This window comes from Scatophagus argus, chromosome 16, assembly GCF_020382885.2.
Source record: "Scatophagus argus isolate fScaArg1 chromosome 16, fScaArg1.pri, whole genome shotgun sequence".
Lineage (NCBI taxonomy): Eukaryota > Metazoa > Chordata > Actinopteri > Scatophagidae > Scatophagus > Scatophagus argus.
This window is the reverse complement of record NC_058508.1, coordinates 12,972,128-12,987,601: the sequence shown is the minus strand read 5'-3', so window position 1 is coordinate 12,987,601 and position 15,474 is coordinate 12,972,128. Positions and strand designations below refer to the sequence as shown.

Genomic DNA, 15,474 nt, shown 5'->3' with positions numbered 1-15,474 from the left:
AGATTAAGACCAATGTATGGGAAGAGTTTTGGTGCTTTTATACTGCAATGCTTCCTAGGGCTGTGGAGGAGGGGCTTAGGAATTGGTGTGACGAGGAGGTTGCAAAAGAAATGACAGCAGACCAAATGGATCTGTGGACCTTGAGGCTCTTCATGTTTGGCGTCAGTCTCTTTAGAAGTCCTCCTTACTCCTACTCTCTCTGATTCTAGATGAGATGAAAAACGTGTGCATCAAAGATCATATTTATGTATATGTTTATGGAAACAAGAACGACTCATGTGCATGACCTTGGCTTCCCCATCTGTGAGACACTGATATTCACTGCTTCTCGCTTTTCTGAGTTTAGTTTCATGCCAGAAGCTGCTAATGTAATTCACTGAGGGAATTTATCCTGCCGGATACTGAGCCTCTGCTGAGTCCTAAAACAACCACCAATGGCTTCATCCACCCAATTCAGGCCTGTTCCAGTTTCATCTCAGACTAAGATCTGCCAATGACACCCACCTCCCTCTCTCTCTCTCCCTCTCTCTCTCTCTCTCCCTCTCTCTCTCTCTCTCTCTCTCTCTCTCTCTCTCTCTCTCTCTCTCTCTCTCACATGTTTGCGTCTCTCTAGGCCTGAAGACCTACCTAATCTCTGGCAGGAAGGTGGAGCCTCACTCTCACTGTAGCTGCTCTCAGTTGGGGTCAGCTGGCCATGAGCATGCAGATCCTCGGTGCTCCTCCTCCAGGGCGCACACACCTGATGGGGCTCCTTCTGTCTGTACCCTTCCTCCTGACAGTGTTAAGGTGAGGACACACTATATCTCTGCGAAAATTATATGAAACATCAGCAATGTTGTGGAGGAAGTATATATCTGGGATCATTTGTTCTTGCACATTTCTATTGCCCGAGGAATAAAATTGAGCTGCATGTTCTGCTCTTTCAGTCTCTTTGATGTTCATCTTTTTGCTCTCTGTGTATTTTTGTTTATGTGGGTGTATTAGAAGCTTTAATAAATACTTTTTTTTATTTACATTGTTTTCAGTGAAGGAAGTAAAAAAGAGTCATTACCATACTTTTGATTTTTCTTTCATGTAATTACATGATTTGAAACTTGGGGCCTCCGGTGTGGCTCGAGCAACTACATTCATTTTCCTCTTTAGTCATGGTGCGTGCACTCCCATGCATGCCTCCCATTTGTGCAGCACCTAAATTAAATCCTTATTAATAAGAATCTGAGAACAAAACAGTGAGATCTTATTAATTAAGCAATGAGAGGCAGTGTTCTCACCGGCAGCAAGACAACATAATAACTGCCCCTTCATCATATTTCTGCTCATCAGCCCAGAACATGTCCATTCACTGTGTCCTCCTTAGCTCTGCCTTCAAGGGAAATATCTCATTTGCTTCCAAATTGTACCACTAGGGCATGGACTCACCAAATACATTATTAGCTTATAATTACCCTCAAAACCCTGCACCACTATGCTTCATGTTTCACATCAAATAGTCCTCCTTTTTTGTACATGTGTGCCCCATAATTCCTGCACAAGTCTTTCAGCTCTCTACTAGATGAGATTTGTGGGGGGGGGGGGGGGGTGATGATGGGAGGATGATGGGAGTTAGAAGGCTCAGCGGGGGTCCTCAGTATGGTAATGAGCTAACTCAAGCATGGCGACGGGGAGCCCTTCTCAGGTCTCTCTGCCTTCAGCTGATGCCTCTTCCATGTACAGCTTTTCATCTTCTGTGTAGTTCTCACACAATGGCTCACGCTGAAGGACTTTGCTCTGGGATCTTCAGAAAGGCTTAATGACATTAGAATGTGGGATAGGAGTTATAAGGGAGGCATGGTAAATAATGTTTGCATTTTTAATGTAGCATGTGAGGACATAGTATATGCTATCTTTACATTATATATGGGGTGCCTTTTGGCTTCTAAATACACAGTATTTGCATATGTCAGTGTCATTCATAGCACAGCTATCGCACAGAACTCTATCTCACACAATCGCACACACACACTTGATTCTCTTTCAAGAAGATGAGTGGGATGAAAATAAAGACCTTGAGTCCTTGTAGGCCTCCTCTGTACCTCCTGTTTACTCTACATCTCCTTTCCGTTCCTCGGTGCCTTCTGCTGCTGTAGCATCCTATTCATTTCAGTAAGTGTTGTCCTTACTGAAATGAATAAGGTTAAACCGCTAAAATGTGTAAGGTAGGACTTTTGTCTTGTCTTTTTTTTTTTGCTGCAGTCCTGTTAAGATCATAGCTGATGCACGTTTTGCATCTCTGCTTTATCATTTTGATGTCTCCTAAGACTCATAAACTGTGCCGTCTTTTCATGTTTTTCTCTGCTCACGTGGTTCCCTTGATGTCGTCTCTCACTTTATTAATTTGCTTTCTTCTTTCCTGCCCCCATACGTTGCATCTCCCTGTATATTGCCCCCCTCCAAATGCTACCTCCCTGCAGTCTCCATGTCTATCCTGCAGCGTGTCCCTGATACCAGGGGAGGATCAGCTCCTGGAGGAAGGAGCAGTGCACAATGGCTGCCAAGATGACCACAAGACTAACAGCAACAAGGTTAACTTTGTTGTTATGTGAAGCAAACAAATTAGACTTTGAACTGATTGCTTAAGATGATAAATGTTTAATGACTTCTTCAGTCTGAACAAGAGTTTGGCACTATTAATGTGTATATCCTTTATGGTACATTTTATTTCTAGATAAAATATTGGGGCACTGTGATCCAACTGTGGTTACATTTACATGTAGAAATAGAACTCCATGAAACTGGGCCACAGACACATGCTTTTGAATTGCTGTGACTGTAGCTTTATATTTATTTAATATTGCTGACCTGTTTCCAGAGCAAATTTCCATTATCACACCTTCTTTTTTTGGAAATTCAGGTCTTCACTGTCCCCTCTCTTCACATTAGGACTCGTCAAATCTGAAGTGCTCCCCAGTGGTGTCTGCAGGGCGCAGCCCCAAGGCTCTGAATGGCCTGCTCAGTCCTCAGCTGGAAGCCTTGAAAAACAGCCAGACATCACTGTGTGAGATGCTGCAGGAGAAGGAGAAGAAGACGTGGTGTGGAGGAACCATGGGCATGGATCACTCAGCGCTCATCCCCCTTCGTTCCAAGAACTTCAGGGAGAGGAGTGATGCTCACTTTGTGGATGTTATCAAGGAGGACAGGTTAGAATGGGGAACTGAAACAGCGACCGAGTGGTCGCTTTCAGCTTTCAGGCGTCTCCTGTAAACGAGATGCTTCCTCTCAATTGAACTTCCCCTGAATAAATTGCGGTTAAAAAAGAATGACATAAAGACATTAACCAAGTCTAGAACATGTATTTAAACACAGTGGGGAGTTGCCAATTTTAAGTTAGTTGACTGTAACCTGTAAAATCTCCTTTATGCCTGTGACAGCCTTATGAAGGACTATTTCTACAAACCTCCTATAAACAAGCTGAGCCTCACCTTCCTGGAGAAGAGCCTGGAGTCTGCCTACCGGATAAGCTACCAGGAGGAGGTGTGTGTGTGTGTTTGTGCTGTTTTTGTGCTTAACATAAGAGTGCCTGTATGCCGGTGCACTTAATACGTGTACATGCATATGTGCATGTCCATTCATTTCAAACTTTATTCACGAATTCCGTGAGCATATCATAGTTGTCTTTTGGTCTGTCTGTGCGCTGACATCCGTTCAGAGTTTCACAACTGCCGGAGAAAACCAGTGTGTTCATCCCGTCTCTGCCATGTCCATCTCCATCCACCTGTGTTTGTGCACATCTTTCTAAATGTTTGTTTTTTTCTGCGTGTCTGTGTCTTGTCAGGGAAGCCTGTTTTCACTGCATTTTGACCAGACTGGTCAAGACTGCGGCAAAGAGAAATCACTGCAGGACTTCAGAAGTAGTTTTGCATTAGGTTATGATGACCTCTGCTGGTGTAACTTCAGAAGTGTTTTTTTTTTACTGTCATGGCTGCAACTGTTGCTACATCATTAAGTCTAGAGTCTGAGTAATGGAAACCATAATTGGGATAGATTTCAGCAGAGTCTTACTTAAGAAATCACATTTTGGATTATTATCGTTGTTGTTCTTTGCTGGATAATTAATTTCTGACTCCTCCTGAATGGTGAGACTATTTTTGATTATTCATTTGCGCAGCTCCTCCTTGGTTAGTTAAAATAACAAAACAAACAAAGCTTAATTTCTACTTACTTGTATCTTCGGTTATATTCTTTTTGATTGTTTATTTCTGCTTTATTTTTGTCTGGTTTTTCTCTCTCCCTCTCTCATTTCCTCCCAGGTGGAAACCCAAGCAGTAGTGCAGACTTTTGCCAGTCCAACATTCAGTTCTTTCCTGGATATGCTGCTGTGCTGTTCAGTGTTTCTGGCTCTCTCACTGGCCTGTTTCCTTCGACCACTTGTCACCCATGAGAATTTATCCACACCGGCACTCATTCTGACGGCTGTAGTCACCCTGTTGGAGGCTGCGGCTTTGCTGTTTGCTATACGGTGAGATGCTAGATCTTGGTTCTTGGTGTCCTTAGCTCTAAGTATATTTAAGATGTATTCAGACAGTTGGAAAGCAGAGAGAGAGAGAAAGAGAAAGATTGACAAAGTGAAGACAAAGGAGAGAAAATGTTGGTATGATACTTTGAAACTAGGGATTATTAGAAAAAAGGGTCAAGTAAGTGTAAAGTAAGTAAATTATGTTCAGTGACAGATGTACTTTTTTACTCAATGCTGGCTCGCTGATATTAGATCCAGATTCACCCATAAAATCAGCAGGTTTTGTTTACAGACCCTTGGTGTGTCTTTATGTGGTGAGAAACCTTATGAATACAGGCCAACGTGTCAGAAACCATACTATGGAGGTCGGAATCGATCAAATGGGACCCTCAAGTATCAGATAACACTTCATCAATATTGTCTCCTGTGCATCATAGTAACCTGTATATCAATCAGAGCTTCCTGTTTTTTTCCCCCTCCAGCATGGCTTTTTACCTGCACAGTGTGTTGAACTGCACTCGTGCACTGATGAGTGCAATTTCAGGCTGGGTAGCACGTCACCTTATCGGAGCGGTCTTGGTGTCCCTGCCCGCTGTGGCTGTTTTCTCCCATGTCACCTGTGACATGAATCTACCTGTTCAGGTGGGCTCTAAAGTTACAGATTTTTCTTATAACAGTGTTTAGAAATGGATTGTTGATGCTGAATTGCAGATTTTTACTCTCTCTCAAACTGTAAACCCCCTCATGAGTGGGACAACCACTCTCTGACTTCATTATATTCACCGTAGTGATACAATGTGCTATTATATCATACTGTCAGTGTAATTTGATTAATAATCATATGGACTCCTAATTGACTAATGACTCTGTGTCACATATTTTTCCCCAGTTTACCATGTTCATCTGCTGTGCTGTCATCATAGCTATCATTCAGTACTGTAACTTCTGCCAGCTCAGCTACTGGATGCGTTCAGCTCTTGCCACTTTGGTGGGGATAGCACTGCTTGCTTTCCTCTTCAGCTCCCCCTGCAGGTATGACATTATGTAAGAGGCAACGAAAGGAAATAACAGCGTCTCTTGTCCAAAGATTTGACAAGTATGATATGATTACATTGTGTGTTTAATAACAGTGTAGAGATAATGTGATATACAGTACATCGCATAGTGTTAGATACACTTCTAGATGCACCTTATGCATTAATTAGCTCTATTTGTGTTTCTTCTCTTCCAGTGTTGCTAAGAGTCTGTTTTTTTGGTAAGCACAACGATTATTAACGGCATCGTTTGTGTTGTAGTCTGTACCTGCTCATCAACCAGTTAGTTTACTTTTTTGGTAGACTTTTGCTGGTAATCACTCTTGTGTGTTTCTTGCATGCCATGAAATTGAAATTTTGGTCGGGTGCAACCCACCCATACCAAACGCTTCAATCGTTGTTGAGGTTACTTTGAGTTACAGAGGCTCCGAATTTATTTTGCGAATCAAAATATTTATTCTACTCTCCTGTCTTACTATTTTTCTCTCTCTCTCTCTCTCTCTCTCTCTCTCTCTCTCTCTCTCTCTCTCTCTCTCTCTCTCTCTCCCTCTCCTCAAGGTCGGATGGCCAGAACAATAACAGCAACAGCAGCAACAGCTCTATTGTCATGTCTGACAGTACAGCAGACCCAGAACCACAGCCGCATCCACAGGACCTGCTGGGCCCTGAGGCCTGTGTGGCCTATTTTCTGCTCCTCCTCCTGGTCTGGTTCCTTAACCGTGAATTTGAGGTCAGTTATCGCCTGCATTACCATGGCAATGTGGAAGCTGATCAACACCGCATCAAGATCCAAAACATGAGGGACCAGGCCGACTGGCTGCTTCGCAATATCATCCCCATTCATGTTGCTGAGCAGCTAAAGGTCACCCAGAGTTACTCCAAGAACCATGACAATGTGGGAGTAATATTTGCTAGTATTGTTAACTTCAGTGAGTTTTATGAGGAAAGCTACGAGGGAGGCAAAGAGTGCTATCGGGTCCTCAATGAGCTAATTGGAGACTTTGATGAGCTGTTACGGAAGCCTGCCTTCTCAAATATTGAAAAGATCAAGACAATCGGTGCCACGTACATGGCAGCAGCAGGACTCAATACGCAGCAATGTGCAGATGCAGCACATCCTCATGCCCATCTCCGTGCTCTTTTCGAATTTGCCCTGGAAATGATGCGTGTGGTGGACGACTTCAACAAGAACATGTTGGGGTTTGGCTTCAAGCTACGCATTGGATTCAATCACGGGCCTCTAACAGCAGGGGTAATTGGCACCACTAAGCTTCTCTACGATATCTGGGGTGACACAGTCAACATTGCCAGTCGCATGGATACTACAGGTGTGGAGTGTCGTGTCCAGGTCAGCGAGGAGAGCTATTGTGTGCTCAGTGGCATGGATTATGAGTTTGATTACCGTGGTACGGTTAACGTCAAAGGCAAAGGTCAGATGAAGACCTTCCTTTACCCTAAGAGCAGTGACAGTGGCCCTGTGCCTCAGTACCAACTGTCAGTCTCACCAGAGATCCGGGCACAGGTGGATGGTAGCATTGGGCGCTCGCCCACTGATGAAATTGCCAGCATGGTTCCCACGACCAGCGTTAATGCAAGTGGTACCACCACTATTGTACCCAGCACCAGCGCTGGTTCCTCCACTATCACGGGGCTTAGCCATGAGAAAGAGGCAGACCTTCGTGAAAGACGCTCCTCAACAGAGACCTCTCATGCCAGGCGATCTACATCTTACAGTGGCATGACATCGATACCTGTTACCAATCGAGAAGGACCTCCTCCTTCTGCAAATAACAAACAGCTCATCATCTCATCCTCAGTCCAGCAAAATATGCCCCAAAGTTCCACAACTATGTCTCAGAAAGACATAAAGAAGGACAAATGCGAGGATGATTATGACAGTAATGTTGGAGAGTTAACCAGACTGTAAGAATTTGTCAGAGTGGCGCTTTTACTGTAAATCCTCTACCCTTTAAGCTCTTGTTCTTGTCCTTTGGCATTTGTAGAACCACTGTACATTGGGTCCTTACTCCAGGCAGAATCGTGGGAAGAGACCCATATGCCTCTTCTCTGCATTAGCCAGGTATTATCAGTGGAGCGAGCTGGCTGGACAACTAAGTAAGTGTTAGGCAGGAACACACAGAGGAAGATGTGATGACTGACTCTGAACCTACTCTTGCCTGCTACAGTTCCTATCATCACCCATTAACTTACTTGATTATCTGTACACCTTTAATCTTGATTATTTCTTTCATATGTGGTTTAAGTGCCTTTAGATTAGAATAATGTGTAGACTAAGCCTTTTTGAGTAAGGGAAAGATAACATAAAGGGAAAACTGTAAATAAGCATTTTTTTGTAAAAATGCTTTGCTTTTGTTACAATTTTACTTTGTAAACTATGTTTTGCTATGATATTTTGCCTTTTATCAAAGAAGAGCTCAGCGAGCTGAGGTTACACATGGAAAATTTTACAATGTGAGGGGAATCAAAACGTGGATCGAGTTAAGGAAAATAAGATGTTACATCAACATATGTATCAGTAAAATCTGCACTTGAATGCAGTAGAGTCTGTTTCTATGTTTTTCATGAAAACCAGAATACTCTTCATGGAAGGCACAGCAGAGGGTAATCGGTACAGGCAAAGGACGGATGAGGCCAAGCTGCGTGTCGCGTGAGTGTAAGTGCATACAGTGTGTGTGTATGTGTATGTGAGTGTGTGTTTGTATATGTTTGTGTAGTAACAAGAATGCAGGGTTTAATGAGGAGAAGCGGTGATGAGTTACTTGACTGACTTGGTGAAACTGCAGGATGACAAACAGTTTAGGAACGCAGTTGAAAAAAAGAAAACACTCGGTTGTTGCTGATGTGGCAGCTTTTTCTCTGGCCTTGGTTAAAATCTTTGTATTGGCTCAGTACTGGGGCGTGATGGTCTCATCTAAACTTAATCATGCATGCCTGCAACAGCAACATAGACGAGGCTAACTGTTAATAGTGTTTGTGCCCTCTGCCAAGATCCAGGCTCTTATGGGGAAACTCAAGCTGTGATTAGTGTTGATGAGTATTTCAATGGATCCTAAAAGGCATTGCTGTACATGTAGAGTGTCTTAAGCTGTGACTGTAGATTGATTAGAGAAACAACTGCCTAGGTTTGCTATGGATTACACTGTGTGGTAGCTGATAGTGCTTTTAAGACATCGATAATCAAAATGGAATGTCACAAATCAAAGCTAAATGTGTTCTATTGTATTAATTGTTGCACAAAACTTGAACTGCTCACATGAAGCTCCCTTCTCTATGATTTTAAATACATTATTGGATGGAAACAGCTGGACACATTAGCTGCTTCATACTTTCATGACATGGCATGAGACGTCATTGATTTCATACTGATATGTTAGATAATTAACACAAACTGTCTAAACTGTAAATCTCTCTTGCTCTTATATTTTGTCTATGTCACTGTTTTTTATCAAAAAGGATTGTGTGCTCAGAGGCAAAAAAAAAGTTTTTACCATGAACTCCACTTCAGTATTATTATTTTTTTTAATTCAGATAAACAAATGAACCTCATATTTTTTTTTTAATTACTATATCATATTCAGTACTTTTAAATAATAATACCAAACAAGACAAATGTTGCAGAAGAATGAAGAAACAATTTGCCTTCTTTTTTCATGAAAAATTAATTTCAACTGCCACGTCTAACATTTCCTGACAGAAAAAATAATGTAATTTTCTATGTGTGAAACTAGCGGAGCTTGTGCCTTTTAACTCTGAACTTGATTTTCCTCGTATTTTTTTCACAGTTGCTTTAATTCCTTAAGATGCTCAATATTTCTCAAAAGCTGCTGGTATGCATAAGCAGGAGCTTTTGTGCTTGAAATCACAATTGATTTTGTTGTCATGAAATTTTAACTGTGCCTTGTCTCACTAAATACATAACTAACCAAACACATTCAACATTAATTGGCCTTATGACAGTTTTTTGGATTCCTTTTTGTTTGGCATTGCATGGTATTTATTGCTCAGAAAGAGTTGTTTTAAATGCAGTAACAAAGAGTTTCATTTCATTTCATTGATTTGAAAAGGGAAATGACGCTTATGAGCACACAATCCTTGTACCAGTCAAAAATTTGTTTTATTTATGCTACAGTAAAGGGATGCTTAGAATGTTGTCGTTGTTATCCAAGGTTAAGTGCTGAATAGATGTTATGATATTTAAGTGTCAGGTGTAGCATATAAGCTTCACCCTCCACCCCATAGTTCTGATAAGCTCTTTTCAATAATGTGTTTTTTCATTATCAATTTTTCTGGATTAGTATTATATGTGGTAGAAACAGGAACAATGAGATAGAGGTTTAAATTTACACTTATAATTGTTTTTCTTTTTCCTCGTTTGTTTTACTGCAAACGTGAGCTTAAATGTCGAGTTCATTTGATTTATCAACATGTAAGTGACATTCTGAACCAGCAGAATGACACACTGAGAAAATTATGATGCCAAAGAGTGTCATTGCCGTCTTTGTGTGTTATATTGTATCGCCTCCTTAATTTGCAGACTGTGTTGTGCACATCCAAGAAAGCTCATTTATATTCACTGTTTAAACACATTTGCACAAGTCACTCACTTTTTATGTACAGTATGCCTTTATATTGTATCTGAGCATTTTCTATTATTTATATAAGCGCATGTACTAGAGTATTAAATAGTCTTAAGAACTGGTTAATTTTAATAAAGTTGGAACAATACTTAGGTGTTCCGCTCGCCTGCATGTGCGTTAAAAATGTACGAGTGTTTGTAATTCTGTGCGGTTGTGTGTGTTTTTGAAGGGATCCTCTAATCTCAGCAGGAATGTCACAATGACATTTTTAGTCCCCTTAATCATCTCAAAAAGTATGACATGCTATGACAGTAAGGCTTCAATTAACACGGATTTCCCTTTTATTTTCTAATTTAAACCGCCCAAACAAATCGGGTGAGACACTACTATAGGTATAGGCAGTACATCAGTAGCCTGCTATAGCCAAGTGTTCATGAATTATTGCTTTCTTTGAAAATGTTTTTGCATATATAGCACGCTAATAGGTATGCAAGTGAAGGCTAAAATTGAATAAAGTCAGTTGCTGGGAAATGCTGTCTGGTTGAATTTGTATAGGACATCTGGCTCTGTTTTTGCCAGGGGTGGATTGTAACTAAGTAGATGTCAAATACTGTTCTTAAACACCTTTCAGATATTTCTTCTTTGAGTTTTTCTGTTTTATACTGTATATTTTATGCAGTTTTACTTGATTTCCTTACTGTGTGACATTATGTAAAACATATAAAACATGCTATTGGTTATACTACTCAGTATAACAGAAAGTTTAAATTAATTTCACCGCACATCAGCTACAACATTAAATGCTGCAATACATGCTGAAGCAGTAATTATAATCTAATGATATATACAAAATAAAAGAGTTATGCGGCATAATGAGTACTTTTACTTTGAATAATTTATGGGCGTGTGCTCTAATTAGTTGTAATTCTACTTAAGTAAGCTTTTGGAATGAACTTTCACAGTTGCAGTTTTTCAGTGATTACTATATTTGCTCTCATAAGGATCTAAATTGTTCTACCATTAGTATTTACTGGTACTCACAGTTTATCAAGAGAAATGAGACTTGGCGTATTGTTGGCTTGTATAATGCTTAAATCCTAAATACTTACTTGTTGGTAACTTTGACTGAATGTGATGTGAGATTAATAAAGTGATATGATATTTTTTTTACACTTAAGGAAAAGTAGCAAATTATACTTGAGCAAAAGTACAAATTGTTAGCAAAATGTAAAATCTCAAAGGTAAAACTGCTCATAATGCAGAATGGCTTCCATGTCAACATAACATCATAAATAAATTAAAGTAAAACATGCAGCCAGTTTTACTACTTTATATACTATTAGATAGTTGAATATATAACACTCTGACTGACATTTAACAAGTTGATTATACAACCTCTATGCAATTTTTTATCTTGTAAAATAACTTTAGCTGTCAAATGAACAATATTCTGAAATGTAATGGAGTAGATGTATTAAGTTACATAAATGACAATATTTAAGTACAAGTTGCCAACCTTTAAACTGTTTTTAGGAACAATACTTCCTACGTTAGCCTGTACAGTGCATTATTTTTTCGCTAACATGAGTTGTTTTTTTTCTATTTATAGTAGAGACTGCGATGTTTGTGTTTGTAAAGTCTGAAGCAGGTAGCACATAGTAAATTTCTTTATGAAGGGGGTGGTTATTCCTCCCCTAGAGGCAACTTCACGTACATCCACATGACGCACGGTGGGACACAGGTTTACGTCAGGGCGTCATAGCGCGACGCCTCCCCCTCCTCCCCCCTCAGTCTAGCTGGGAAGAAAAAAAACTTTTTTTTGTATCGGAGGAATCAACAGCCGCCATCTTGACGCGGCTCAGAGTCAGGATTTCGGGCAGAGCATTAATTTTAAAAACCGATCGGGGCTATCCAGACTGGGCTTTAACGGCTTTTTTCGTGTAGAAAATCGAAGTGTTAGTCCTTCCGATGAGAATTAATGCAAACATGTGAGGGTTAAATGGGTTTTTATCGTCTCGAAAGCCCACTGTATATTTGATTTCCCTTTTAGAGAGCGCTGCTTCTCGCCGTATCTCCGTCCCGATACGCTGTATTTACCGGGAGACAGCGACGAGAAAAATAATCCACTTCATAGAAAATATTTTTTGAATTTTGCTCTTTTTATTTAAGCCCGAGATAGATTTTATGGCTGCTCGTTTCGACTGCGAAAAAAATGATTCTCTACCGACGTGAAACCGGCGATCTGCGGGGAAAGGGATTCGCGTACGCCTTTTGTAATATTTTATGATTTAGTTTTATTTATTTTTCTTGAACTGAAATAATTTTTGGACGTAATTATTAAGGTTAATTATGTGGGTGTTGGGTGTTGGATTATCATGGGGTGATCTTCGGCGGCGAAGCGTGGCGCTGTTGCCTTACTTTTGAAGCCTTTTTCTTCAGGCAGCGTTTCGCCAGTCTGCCAGTCCAGAGAAAAACTGTTAAATTGTCTCTTTACGCTTAACGTTAGGAAAAGTTACCATTTATTACGAGCCAGAAGTCGACAAGTTGGACTGATCCTGTTGTTATTTTCCTGCATCGTCATCCATTCACAAAATTTACCGACCAGGATGGCTGACAATCTGCTGGATGTCGGACCCCCCACTGCAAAGCGACCTAAACTGAATTCACCTCTCTCAGGATCCGATGGCCCAGGTAAGCACAGGACACAGTTTCTTTTCAACATAACTTACTGACAAAGACCATGTGTTAAATTCAAATGATAAACGAGAACATTGCACAGTGTTTTGAGGCCGGATGCATCCACCAAAGAGCTACGGTAAAGTAAATCAATCGGCTACTTCAGTGGTCCTGTGCAAACAGAACGGGAAAACTGTACATCAGGTCACTGTACGATTGTTTGACAAATTCTACAATAAGTGTAAAAAATACCCTGACTGCTTCTTGGTCTCTCAGCTTTTCAGCCTTTAAGGATTAAATTAAGTTAAATAACATAATGGTGCTTTGCTAACTCAACATCTCTGAGATGCAGTTTAATGAAATGTCAAAATAAATCTGAAAAGGTCTCTGTTTCCTTTTTTTTTTTTTTTTGCCGCTCATGGCAACTTTATGGACGGGTGCTACCTTTAATGACACCTGTACATTAGCTTGGAGTTGATTTGGATTTAGTGTCTTACTCATTTACCCTTCAGCAATGCAGGCTCTTGACAGCCACAAGCACCCGCGTTGTCTGATAAAAAGATAATCTCTCTCACCACTAGGCCAGTCTGCCTCTGTAAGTTCAGGCCCTCATTCATTCAGCAAATTGCTTGAATGATCCATGTCCAAAGTTATGTGGGAAAATATACTGCAAGATTACATGTGTTTTGACCCTACATCCAACTTCTCTAAGAGCGAATATTAGAAACTAGCTCTGAGGTCTGAGTCTTCACCAGTTCAACATGCAGAGCAACTTTTGCTAGATTACTTGGAGCAGTTCCTACTTTTTAAAATGGAAGTGACTTTTTTAAGTAGCTTACATATTTTGTGGCCAGCACATTGTATACTTACTTAAATTAGCAGCTGATGGCATGCCACCATCTCACATACAAGTTTTCATTTCTTTGTTGTGTTTATAGGTGAACAAGCGGTGAATTGGTATTTGTCATAATGGCGCTCTCGATCAGTTGATTGGAGTGTGCAACGAAAAGACTTTTTATCTGTTAAACTGAAGGTATCATGTGTTTTAAAAATATCTTAAGTTTTCCAGTCATCAAGAAATGGGAGCTGCTACTGATGGACAAGATTAATTTAATACACTTTAATAATAATTTGATGATTGTGGCACCAGATCTTCACATTGCAGTGTCTCCAAAACCAACTGTTACAACAAGGCTCAGCTAGAGAGAGTGGAAGCAAAATAAATTTTTAAGTAAAGTTGATTTATTTAGCGGACATTCAACCTGTTTTACAATCAAAAGAAAAATAAGGTAAACTGCAAAGGAAAGGACCCGTGGGTGCTCTTCAATTCAACAAAGAATAAAATCAAAAGAGGACTCTATCTGAAACCAAAGCCCAAAAGAAAAAAAAAATTCCTCACTGTCCCCATTAACTCAAGATAACAAAAAACAGCAGCAGCACCCCTAAACCTAGTGTGTCTATTTAAAGGAATCTTACCTAGCTGTTTAAACAGTCTAGTTTTGAACCTAAACTTTGGCCCAGACCTTGCAGCGCTGCTCGGGTGTCAAGCTCTATTGAATATGAGAAAACTAAGTTACACAAATCTAGAAACACAGTGGACGTCAACCCCCACTGGCAGGTGATGCAGCTTTTCGTAATCAGGCTCCTCAGAAGTCCAGCTATAGGCGATTTTAGTTATTTCACTCTGTCGGCAAGGTCTTGCTCCCAATGCACCAGTCCAGATCCACGGCCACAGTTCATTGGAATAAGGAGGGACCCAACCAGGCAGGCAGGCACACACTTCTTCTAAAACACACTCAGATGTTATTGCACACAAGGGGCGGGAGGTGAAATGGTGAGCCAAGCCTATGGCCGCAACACCCCTCCCCTAAAATACAAACTGAATAGGTTTTGTAACCTAAGATGTTACGAAACCACTCACAAACATTCTCTAAGACTATATTCTAGACAGGGCGTCTGCTAGCGCATTCTCTTTATTATGGCAAATTTCCAAGTTATAGTCTTGTATGATTAAAGCCCATCGCATGAGTCTTTGGATCTGGTTGTATATTCAAGACTGGAAAACGTGCTGGTTGTGGTCACTAAAAACTACGACGGGGCAAGAACTGGGGCCGACATATACTTCAAAGTGTTGGACTTCTTCAAACGTAAAAATATGAAGGTGTGCGATTTACAATGAAAGGACATTTTACTTTTTCAAACTTGAATGGAACTTTTGGCATCTGTTTGTCTCAGAGAGTCCTGTCCTATCACATCTGAACTGATTGGATAGTGACTCTTACTTGAAGGAAGGAAAACTGCTAATATTGTCTGAAAAGTGAGAGGACTCTGCAGATACATGGACCTAAGAAGGGATTCAGTTCATCTCAGGGGAAGGCAGAGAATGGAGGAGTGTTTCTTGGCTTTCGTCATGCTTAAAAGCTAGTAGTAAAATACCTTTTCTAATACTTTATTAGCTGCTCAGTCAAGCATCCATCCTGCAACAATTCCCTTCTTGGCACATTCTAGTAGTTTGTGCATATACTTCCTGTGCACTGAACATAGCTCTGTTAGTGTTTTTTGTGGTGGGGAAAAACTTTTGGTTTTGCAAGACAGCAGTTCCATCAGCTCCCATCATATAGAGAGGACATAAAGACTGGTGAAGTTGCTCTGTTTCAGTTGCAGTGGAGATGTG

General features: G+C 40.5%; 2 protein-coding genes across 7 annotated transcripts in view; both read left to right on the top strand.

The window, feature by feature from the left end:
- Positions 1-10,655, top strand: part of LOC124073723 (adenylate cyclase type 9-like) — a 28,722-nt gene extending 18,067 nt beyond the window's left edge. The window contains exons 2-11 of one of the 3 annotated variants that reach the window (XR_006845716.1): positions 614-786; positions 2,451-2,561; positions 2,920-3,176; positions 3,408-3,510; positions 4,287-4,495; positions 4,975-5,134; positions 5,382-5,524; positions 5,724-5,747; positions 6,085-7,641; positions 8,120-10,655. Coding sequence is in view for 2 of the 3 variants with exons in the window: in XM_046416141.1 (XP_046272097.1) it covers positions 614-786; positions 2,451-2,561; positions 2,920-3,176; positions 3,408-3,510; positions 4,287-4,495; positions 4,975-5,134; positions 5,382-5,524; positions 5,724-5,747; positions 6,085-7,453 (2,549 nt within the window). In the remaining variant the exon portion in view is untranslated. Of the gene's footprint in view, positions 1-613; positions 787-2,450; positions 2,562-2,919; positions 3,177-3,407; positions 3,511-4,286; positions 4,496-4,974; positions 5,135-5,381; positions 5,525-5,723; positions 5,748-6,084 lie in introns of all 3 variants that reach the window. The other 2 variants (XM_046416141.1, XM_046416142.1) reach the window with 2 other exon arrangements.
- Positions 10,656-11,930: 1,275 nt separating this feature from the next.
- crebbpb (CREB binding protein b) overlaps positions 11,931-15,474 on the top strand; it is a 31,280-nt gene continuing 27,736 nt past the window's right edge. For all 4 annotated transcript variants that reach the window (XM_046416140.1, XM_046416138.1, XM_046416139.1 and 1 more), the window contains exon 1: positions 11,931-12,815. In XM_046416140.1, the coding sequence (XP_046272096.1) occupies positions 12,731-12,815 (85 nt within the window). In that variant the 5' untranslated portion in view covers positions 11,931-12,730. The remainder of the gene's footprint in view (positions 12,816-15,474) is intronic.